At 37.6% G+C, this 11,074-nt stretch overlaps 1 protein-coding gene across 3 annotated transcripts; it reads left to right on the plus strand.

The window, feature by feature from the left end:
• The first annotated feature begins 245 nt into the window (after positions 1 to 245).
• On the plus strand, positions 246 to 6,438 carry LOC146694506 (galectin-4-like). 3 transcript variants are annotated; one of them, XM_085430731.1, is made up of 18 exons: positions 246 to 366; positions 2,437 to 2,525; positions 2,829 to 3,033; positions 3,239 to 3,352; positions 3,801 to 3,824; positions 3,912 to 3,938; positions 4,054 to 4,089; positions 4,197 to 4,226; positions 4,341 to 4,376; positions 4,484 to 4,513; positions 4,628 to 4,663; positions 4,770 to 4,799; positions 4,913 to 4,948; positions 5,109 to 5,135; positions 5,235 to 5,264; positions 5,625 to 5,713; positions 5,804 to 5,969; positions 6,104 to 6,438. In XM_085430731.1, the coding sequence occupies exons 1-18, from the start codon at positions 325 to 327 to the stop codon at positions 6,248 to 6,250; spliced, it is 1,194 nt and encodes a 397-aa protein (XP_085286857.1). In that variant the 5' UTR covers positions 246 to 324; the 3' UTR covers positions 6,251 to 6,438. The 3 variants fall into 3 exon arrangements, with proteins under 3 accessions (XP_085286857.1, XP_085286858.1, XP_085286859.1); XM_085430732.1 differs by lacking the exons at positions 4,054 to 4,089; positions 4,197 to 4,226; XM_085430733.1 differs by lacking the exons at positions 3,912 to 3,938; positions 4,054 to 4,089; positions 4,197 to 4,226; positions 4,341 to 4,376 and having other exon boundaries at positions 247 to 366.
• Positions 6,439 to 11,074: the final 4,636 nt, after the last annotated feature.

Raw genomic sequence — 11,074 nt, forward strand, 5'->3', positions numbered from 1 at the left:
AAGACTTGAAAAATAGAATGAATCACCATCCTGTAGAATGGATACTCATTGCTCAATCATTTTGGTTTTTCCTTGCACAGCTGCACACAAACGCATTCTCTGGGTTTTTTTTTTTCACTCAAGTGCCACTCCTCTGCTGGGGCAAAGGTTATTTGAATCAGGTTCTTCCAAAACAAACACAGTGATGCAGGGCTGGGTGTAGTACCCTGATCTACTCCTCCCTCACTGCTTGTATAAAATAAGGCATCTGGGTGGTATTAGTGCTTGATCACAGGGAGTTATTCTCCTACTTTGTTCTGCTCGCCCATCTTACTGACTGCAGCCATGTTTGTTTCTCCTCCTGGCTATCAGCCAATCTATAGCCCGGTAAGTATCTGCACGCACTGATACCCAGAAAAATATGTTTTTTCTATTAGGTCTTAAACAAGCGTCATTGTTTTTGTTCTGTTAATAACAATAATATTTGAGCCTGTGGCACTGTGTGAATTTTATGCTGAGAAGATGTAATAAATTGTCCTTAGGTTCTCATAGTTTCATTACCATTACAGGATTTTGCAATTTATGAACTGAAAACTGCAATCACTGAACATACTTTGTTAAAGAATTAAGATAATATCACAATGGAAGGTCGGCTGTTTTTGTAAGGAGAAACCCAAAAAGTGACACCACAAAGCAGTTCAGAGGAATCAAAAATGACTTAGTATTTTCAGTTGGATCTTCATTTTAGTTATTCAGTTTTCTCCAGTGGTTCCCAAAGAATGACACATTTAAAGTGGGGGACATTAATGAAGGCACGAGATTAGGAAAGGTTACAATGCTTAGAACAGGATAAGTAAACAAAGTTCTATTTGACCATAGTACTGGTCACGGTTACTAGTAGAAGGATAGACTAACAATCTGTCAGATAATGAAGTGTAGGTCTGGATATATAGCTAAATTCAATTCAGTTGCATTTATTATAGTGCCAAATCATGACAGCTGTCGCTCAGCCAGGCCTCAACAATCAGATAGCCCTCTGTGATCAAGCACTTGGGAAGGATAAACTTCTTTTTAACAGGGATAAACCTCCAGCAGAACCAGGCTCAGGGACAGGCACAGGTGGATATAGACGAGGCGAAACAGTTGCTCAAAGTGAATCAGAGATGAATAGTAATCCTTGCTTTTATTTAAGCAGTATGGAAATATTAGTTGCTGAGAGGGACTGGAAAGAGAGACCATATTTCTCTGATAGTAGCAATTTAAAATCCTTCTACTCACCTACAAGGTACCATATAAACCCAATAGAGCCCTTTGCTCTCAGATGGCAGACTTATTTGTGATTTCTTGGGTATTTCAAGCCCCTCGTTTGTGGAGACAAGTGTTGTGCCAAGGTAGATATGCCCAACAGAATTTGTTTCCCCTGCACTGGGAGGATTTGCTGGGCAGGGAGAATGGATCCAATTGATTACGCCCGAATTAGAACCAACTAGACATGGAAGAAATTAGCTTTTTTAGTGAAAACGTGAAAAGTGAGTGTCATTACATTACCGTTCAGTTTATATGTTACAACAGAAAATTATATATTTATTGTTCTCTTGTGTTATCGAATGGGATTATTTCAATAAACTTTCAGATAACTGGCGATTATTATTTGTATCCTCTTGTAACTTTACTGTATAAAGAGCTAAAAGCTCCAACATTTCAGGAGTCATTATAAGAAGTGTTTGTGAACTAAAAATGAACAATTTGGGATACTGTTTGTCTGTGATTTGGACACATGCTAGGTAAGGTAATGTCTTTTTAAGTAATGGTTTAATCACGGCCACCTTAAAGACCTCTGTACATGGCATCTTAACAGAGACAGGCTGATCATATTTAAGACTTGTCCACTGTGGTGTATACAGTCAAAAATACAAAAATTGTGTATTCGTCCCAGCATTACGGTGGACAGTGTATATAATGTATGAACTGAATGTGTTTTGTCATGCCCAGTAACACACAGAGAGAGGCCAAACTGGGAGAGTAAGAACTGTTGCGAAATTAGATAAACACCAGTGTGTGAATGCGAGAGTGAATGAATAGTGGCATTGTAAAGCGCTTTGGGTGCCTTGAAAAGCGCTATATAAATCCAATCCATTATTATTATTATCATAGATAGATTCACAATGCTGTCCATACTGCCCAGGCTTTTGTATTAAATATTGAAATGCTGAGCCTCTGTTGGCTTCAAAAATGATTTCACTGAAACAAATAAAACAACAGATTTGGTACAAACCAAATTGTTTGGAAATGCCTGATTAATATTTACTAGAGTACTGTAATTAAGCACTGCAAAGTAATTTGATTTAGCTGATTTAATCATAACATGACTGACATTTGTAAGTGTACTTCATAGACTTGCATACAACACACAGTGTTGCTGTGTTATAGTTACTTAATATTTTGTCCATGGCACAGAACATACCCTATCTAGGGCCTATTTATGGAGGGCTGAGGGAAGGGATGTCCATCTATATCCAGGGGACCATTCCTAAGCACATCACCAGGTGAGTGGAAGACATAAACTTGTGACACTGTACACTTTGCAAGAAATTTATTATAGTTAATAGCTGTTAAATATATTTTGTCCATTCTCAAGGTGGTTATCATTAGTTATAAGGGGCTGGACAGCGTCAACACGTTAACGTGCTAACCGCGCTAATGCGGTGAAACCATCCAGCCCCAGGCACGGGCGATCCGCGGTAACTCGTTAACGGAGATTTAATGCAGTTATGAAGTGAACATCATTTTAACGAGATTAACGCTGACAGCATTAATTTTATTTTCTCTTTCTTTCTTTTCATTGGCAGGTTCTTTATCAACCTGATTTGCGGAGAATATGAATCCAGCGACATTGCCCTACACTTCAACCCTCGATTTGATGGCTGGGACAAGGTGGTCTTCAACACCTGTCAGAATGGATCCTGGGGATTAGAGGAGAAGATTCACAGGATGCCTTTTCGAAAAGGAGAGCATTTTGAAATGGTCATCATTGTTAATTTTCAGGGCTATCAGGTCAGGTAAAACTGTTGTACAGACAATGCAAACCATTTCTCGTTTACTTTATCCTGTAAGTAAAGACTCAATAAATGGTTTATACTCACTATAATATAATTATAAGGTATTAGTTATAGTCAGTCAGTTATATTATTACCACTTATGCTTCTTTTACTTCTGTATTGATTTAATGCAACACCAATATGACATTATTCTGTTGCAGATTAAAGTAAATGGGATTGATTTCCATACTTTTCAACACCGCATCCCTATGGAGCAAGTTCGTGGGCTGCAGATTGCAGGAGATGTTTCCATCCAGACGATTAATTTTATTGGGGTGAGTCCTCAGCTCCGTGAATCTTCCGCATTGATGCTTCGGGCTTTGCTGGGAAAAATAAATTAAGTCAAAATTATCAAAAGTTTAGATTTAACAAGTCTGGCAGCTGTTGGCTAAGGATTTCTGCTTATGTGCCCAATAGGGCATGCATAGGTATCATGAAGGAATGGGAATAATTAAAAAAGAACGTGTTGCATCATATTCAGAAAAATCTTTTCTTTCATGTTTTGCTGGGTTTAAAAGTCATCTCTTTACAAATGTGAAATTAGCAGATGAATAAATATGTTTGTATGAATGAATGAATATGTATGTTTCTATCAATATGCCAGATTTCTCCTTGTATTTCAAACAACACAATCTTCTGTGTTTAATCATTATTATGGTCAACAGCACTTACTTTGTGAAGATTTTGTTTTTAATTCATTTTTTCCCTATTTGATCTTTTTAGGGTGGAATGGGAGGAGGAATGGGAGTGAGTATATATATGTAATATCAAAATGATACAAATTAATTTACCACAGCTTTTTCATGATTACAGTCATTCCCTGCTTTTCAACAGGGAGGATATCCAGGAGGTGGCATGGGGGTATGTTACTTTTGCTGAAGCATGTTTTGCATTCTGTTTATTTAAATATTACTGTAGTGAGATAAAGTGTGCATATATTTAATTTGAACTGCACCGTGCTTCTTTTGACATCCAGGGAGGTTACCCAGGTGGCATGGGAGGAGGAATGGGAGTAAGTGTACTGAGTAATTGTACATTTGCTTTTGATAAGATCACTGTAATTTTTCAATTGCCACATTAGAATTCATATTATTCAACATTCATATTTGAACCTTTCAGCCAGGAGGATATCCAGAAGGTGGCATGGGGGTATGTTACTTTTGCTGAAGCATGTTTTGCATTCAGTTTCTTTAAATATTACTGGATCTGTAGTGAGAGGAAGTCTGCACATTTGAACTGCACTGTGTTTCTTTTGACTTCCAGGGAGGTTACCCAGGTGGCATGGGAGGAGGAATGGGAGTAAGTGTACTGAGTAACTGAACATTTGCTTTTGATAAGATTGCTGTAATTTTTCAATTGCCACATTAGTACCCAAATGGTAAAACATACATATTTGAACTTTTCAGCCAGGAGGATATCCAGGAGGTGGCATGGGGGTATGTTACTTTTACTGAAGCATGTTTTACATTCAGATTCTTTAAATATTACTGGATCTGTAGTGAGAGGAAGTCTGCACATTTGAACTGCACTGTGTTTCTTTTGACTTCCAGGGAGGTTACCCAGGTGGCATGGGAAGAGGAATGGAAGTAAGTATACTGAATATTGTATACTTGCTTTTGACAAGGCCACTGTAAGTTTTCAAATAACATGCTAGTACACACATCATTAAACAAACATGTTTGAACATTTCAGCCAGGAGGATATCCAGGAGGTGACATGGGGGTAAAAAAAAATACTTTTATTCCTCAGATTTACATTTGCTATATTATAAAATGCAGGTCACACATATGTAATAGAATAAAGTAATTTTAAAACTTCTGATTGATTCCTTGCAGGATGGATATCCAGGATGCATGGGAGGTGGAATGGGGGTATCGAATTATGCTATAACTTAAATAATCTGTGCAAGCTGACTTTTTATGACAAAAATCTGAATGAATTAAAATTTTCCTTCTTTTATCTTTTTTTTGTGTCTTTCATTTTTATTTATTTATTTATTTTTATTTCTTTCTGTTGTTATTATTATTTAAGGGCGCCTTTCCAGGCTCAAATCTGCCGGTGAGAACAATGCACAAAAAATCGACACGTTCTTTTTATACACAGTTCATATATATTCACATTTGCTAAACCTACTCATATTTTCTATCTACTAATCAGGGTATGAGTGGGCAGCCAGTCTACAACCCTGTAAGTAAAATTTGCATAACACTCAACTTTCAGTCCAGTCACTGACTCCACGGGTATTATATTGAAAGATTAAATCTGAAAATATGAGGTGAATTTAGTCAAATGAAGATGATTTGTTTAGAGAACATAAACAAGCTCACATGCTGAACTTTGTTTAATGAAAATGTTCAATTTTACCTTTTCTATTATTATGACTAAGAAAAGCATGTGGGTTGTGAGGCTTGAACTTTTGTTGGTTTCTGAAATGATGCATAACAAAGAAAGTTTGACAATCACTGTTTTGTACACCTCTTATGAGGCCACCTGTGTTACTGTGTAATACTGTAATATTCATATAAGATATCTCATTTTGTTTTTAAGCCTGTGCCCTACTCCAACATCATCCCAGGAGGGATGTTCCCTAAGAGGACCATCGTCATCAGAGGCATGGTTCCCTATGGAGCACACAAGTGTGTGATTTTAAGACTACTTGCCGAAATCTCTAGTGCAGTACTAAAGTGCTAACATGAATGTTTAACGCTCATGGATGTGTGTTTCAGATTAAGCATCAAGTTTTTGGTGAGCAGATCTCGAGATGTCGCTTTCCACATCCATCCGAGATTCAGGGAAGGAATTGTTGTAAGAAACAGTATGATTGGAGGAAACTGGGGCCAGGAGGAGAGAGAAATGAGCATGAATCCATTTATGGAGGGCCAGTACTTTGATGTAAGTAACATCAGTCACGCAGTCGTAATATCAAGTCCTTATGATGAATTTTAGAAGCAAATTTTAATGTGATTTTGGCAAATTCTAGAAAACTTTGTGTGTCAGCATTCAAAAGTTTTCCCTCTGTCCCTCAGATGTCAATCCGTTGTGGAAACCAGAGGTTTAAGGTGTTTGTGAACGGGCAGCACCTGTTTGACTTTTTCCATCGCTGGCAGTCCTTCAATGAGATCGACATGCTGGACATAGAAGGCGATGTGCAGATCTCCTACATCCATTTCTGATACCCCCCCTCCCCAAAAAATAAATAATTTTGTGCAACTTTCAAAACTATGTCATCCACAGAGTTGCTTATCTCAGTTTCTTACCTGCTTTGAGATCAGATATCTCAATAAGATCAAATGTCACCTCAGTATCTGCTGTATTGTTTATACCAGTTAACTGAATTAATAAATCATTAATGATTCATGAATTAATTGATTTATTTCTTATGCAAAGCTTCTTCAGTTCAAAGTCAAATGGTGGAGAGTCCCAGATTTAAGCTCTGTGGGAGTAACCCACCGAGAGGGACAATGGACCCCCTAATGATCCTCTACCTAATCACATGAGCCAAGGTGTGAAAATGGGTGTGGATCACAATCAGCCAAGGTTTCAGGTGAGCTCATTGTGAAACCTAGCCCCACCCTATCATGTGATTTCCTGAGGTCAGATGGCCCAGGATGTGAGTGGGCATTAAGGCATCTGGGAAGGGATCTCAAAACTGGATTATAGATGGCAGACAGTTGGTGTCGTAAACCACTGCCTCTGTTCAAAGATGGTCGCTCACAGTGGACGTAAATGGCTTCTTTTACTCCTCTTTCAAACCATCTGACCAAAATGTGAACATTGGCATCCTCGAAAGAGTGACCTTTGTCCTTTAGATGCAGATGGACCACCAAGTCTGAATAGTTTATATTAATGGGCCAATAGGTTCAACTATAGGAGCACGGGGGTGTGTTTAAATGAGACACAGACAGGAACGTGACTGGAAAGAACCAGTCTGCTTTAGTGAACCAAACCATAAGTTCTGACAACCACAGGGTTAAGGCACTTTACAGAATTGTGGAAAAGAAAATTACAAAAAATTAAAGAAAAGTAAAACCACACAAAACTACTAATATAGCACCCTGGCCAAGTGTTAGCTTTTAGCTCTCAATGTTGGGTGCACCCTGGTAACTGACTCCTTAACTTTTACAGAAAACAGATGACTCAAATTCAATGTCCATTCTAATGAAGATCTTACACACCATTCACATGTGGAAAATGTTCTACACGGCAGCTTATTATTCAGAGTCCTAAATAAAACTTGTCAAGGGGTATAGTCCAAAAATTCCCAGGGTGCGAAAGAAATTAGGGATGAGAAAATTTCAGTCAGTGGTCTTTCATATAACCACCTGAGTGTGAAAGTGTGAGTGATACAGGCCTACCACACCGCAAGGTGCAGCAGATCATCAGGTGGAAAAGAAGGAAATCTCGGTCTCAGAAGAGGAATTCAAATACTAATTATGCTGTTCTAGCTATAATCCACAACTTAGGCTTGTGTTGAGATCATATTAGACATCAATTTGCAATTAAAATACTCAAATTTGCAAAAAAAAAACCCCACTTCTCTTATACAACCTATCCATTACCGCAATGTATTGTCAAAACATTTTTTTGTAAATTGCAAAATAAGCACTTTTCCAAAAACAATAGGAAAACATTAAAACTTACCAAGCAAATTATATAAAGTTATTGCATATGCAACAATTATTAATCAAAATAATTCAGATGAATTCAGTTATACAACAATAAGTTGTTCAAATAACTTTTGATTTGAACAAACAGACAAAAATTAACTGAGGCATACACAATATGTGCTCACCGATCTCAGTGCATCATGCTCTCATAGTGATGTGCGAATCATGAACGAATCGTTCAATACTCGAGAATCACTTTACTGACTCGTGAATCATGATTCACAAGCCCAACTGACTCGTTGACTGACTCATCCCTGTTACTGAAGCAAACTAATTTCATTAGTAGAAATATATCTAGCTCATAATTAAAATTGTGGAAAAAAACAACAACAACCAGTTTCTTAACAAAAACATTTCTGCTCTGGACTGGACGAAAAAACCCTGAGTAAAAACCTCACATCAAGACAATAGCTCATCAGTTCACAGCATCGCTGTGCTAACATGCTAACAGCACATTTGAGCTACTCAAACATGTGGGGCTCTAAATGACATAACAGGGCACGTTTTTTACTCTTTAATGACAGTAATATGATGTCTCAACGTGAATACAAATAAACATAAGTTGTACTTTAAGTGTTACCTCACTCCTGGAAGCAGAATGAGATGAACTTTCAGGCAGTTGATAACAAATTAGACTTAACAAGGCTAACAGTTTAGCTCCACACAGTGCTCTATAAAGTCACTGGAAAACTGTAGCATCCGACTATTTACTCACTGCCACTATTTTCAATATGGAACATCGCTGATAACCAGTGAACTTATGTGCAGCAGAATTTGTCGCAAACTTATATCTAGTACTTTTTCCAACTTAAAAACTTCAGTGTCTCAGCAAACAAAACACTGCAGCACAGCACTCTTTTCCACCCCCAAGCACACGACTACACATGCCTAGAAGCGGACACAGGGAGATCATTTTATGTGGGTTACAGATTATTGTCAAGGCCATTCCAATGACAAAATGATAAACTAAAGTAAATACCTAGAAAATAAGTGCATACTGTTGTGTCTTTCTCTTGGATTCTGTTATGTACAGCGCCAAACGCTGTCCCTGTAGAAAATCCTCAGACTCCTAAGTTATAGCAAAGATGTATACATTACATGAATCAGGACATGCACATGTAACAACTGTCAGTGAGGAAAGACTTGCTTTCTTAACACTATGACTCGCTCAGTGTACTTGAAGTGCAATTTATTTATTTATTTTTAAAGATGTATATTGGGAATACGTCTTTAGATGGAAAGCCAACAGATGCACAACCTCCTCCATGAAGTTCGTGTTTTGACACTTCTGACAATTTTAAGGTTAACGAAAAATAGGGTCAAGTTAAGGCAACCAAGCTAGGCATTCTTAACCTCTTCATAAACTTTCTTATTGTACGTATTAACATAGCCTTAAAAACAACAAGTTTTCTGATCAGATAATTCACTTTGTGTAAAACAGGCTCTGCTGCTTCTTTCTTCCAAGAATGGATGAAGTTTATTCTTATATAATTGTTTCCTTGGGTGTGACAGGTCCTCCATACAAGTGCTGACTCACTGTAAAGTTCAAGCTTTCGGGTTTAGTCTGGCAGTGTCTGAGCTGTTTTTACGAAGAGTTTTTTTTTTTTTTTTTAGCTTAATTACTCTTTTGCATTCAGGTGGTTGAACAGAAATGGTGTGTTTGTTAGGAATTAATTTCTCTGATTCTGCTGCAGTGTGTGTGGGCATGTAGCATGGAATCTAGACCTCTTCACCCTCTTATTGATAAGAGTGTCCCCAACTGCTACAGCAAATGTAATTTTACACTCACTTGGCTCTGGATAGTGTAATAAAACTTCATAAGACAAGGTTGGCTTATAAGGCGTTTTTTCAACCCGTCATTTTATAAGAAAGGGGTTGAAAATAAAATATCAGTTCTTTATGTCCTTGGAATGAATTTGGCTGCTTGTTTATGAGTATGTCTGTGCAAACTATATATAGAGAGCCACATAAGGTTTCTTCTTGCTGTTAGAAGGAATCAGCGACGGGCTGGATTATGTTCTTTGTACTTGTACTGGGATAGCACACTTTGGCAGTGACCAGTCTTGTCATTTTTAAGAGTGAGTCTGTCACTGCCAGGGCATTTTCTTGGATCCATTCCTGTCCTCGAGCAGCTCAACAGTTGGAGTGCGAATGGGAGTGAAGTGGCATGATGACTGTAGAGGCAATGTGGCTGTGGAGTAAGAACTGTTGCGAAATAAGATAAACACTAGATAGATTCACAATGCTGTCCATACTGCCCAGGCTTTTGTATTAAATATTGAAATGCTGAGCCTCTGTTGGCTTCAAAAATGATTTCACTGAAACAAATAAAACAACATTTGGTACAAACCAAATTGTTTGGAAATGCCTGATTAATATTTACTAGAGTACTGTAATTAAGCACTGCAAAGTAATTTGATTTAGCTGATTTAATCATAACATGACTGACATTTGTAAGTGTACTTCATAGACTTGCATACAACACACAGTGTTGCTGTGTTATAGTTATTTAATATTTTGTCCATGGCACAGAACATACCCTATCTAGGGCCTATTTATGGAGGGCTGAGGGAAGGGATGTCCATCTATATCCAGGGGACCATTCCTAAGCACATCACCAGGTGAGTAGAAGACATAAACTTGTGACACTGTACACTTTGCAAGATATTTATTATAGTTAATAGCTGTTAAATATATTTTGTCCATTCTCAAGGTGGTTATCATTAGTTATAAGGGGCTGGACAGCGTCAATGCGTTGTATGTGAATTTTCAGTCAAACCTTTGTTTTAGGTGTATTTGACCAATGTCTAGAATGTGAAATGTTGGTATAACGGTGCTACTTGAAGCCTGAAAAAGATCTCCCATAAATAAAAATGAGCAAACAGCAGTAGCAGATGTTCTGACTGGGTTCTACGTTAGCATTTAGATCCCTCCAGAGTTTTGTGCACACGGTTTAGGTAAAAATGAAAAAGGTTGAGTTTTTACATTTAGTTCAGTATTACTTGTTGCCTGTGTCCTTGTCTTTTGGGAAAATACTTTACACAAGTAATGGCTCAAAAAGGATTCCTTTTTTTTTACTGTGCTGCAATTGATTACTGGATTATTTGTGCCATTAATTAGTGTCAACTAATTTTTATTCAATCTCCACATAGGATATGCTTGTGAAGATGGAATATGGGGGAGAGCAGAAGTGCGTTGAAGTTCCACAAAGGGATGAATGAAGGACCTGCATATTGTATTGAAGAAATAAGTGATGAGAATGCTGTTATTTGCATTTACCAGCTCACCTATGTCAGACCTTTTGATAAACAAAATTCTAATGAAAGTGAG

This window comes from Copadichromis virginalis, linkage group LG14, assembly GCF_057382275.1.
Source record: "Copadichromis virginalis isolate Kocher_CV1m ecotype Utaka linkage group LG14, C_Virginalis_male_GT1.1, whole genome shotgun sequence".
NCBI classification, from domain to species: domain Eukaryota; kingdom Metazoa; phylum Chordata; class Actinopteri; order Cichliformes; family Cichlidae; genus Copadichromis; species Copadichromis virginalis.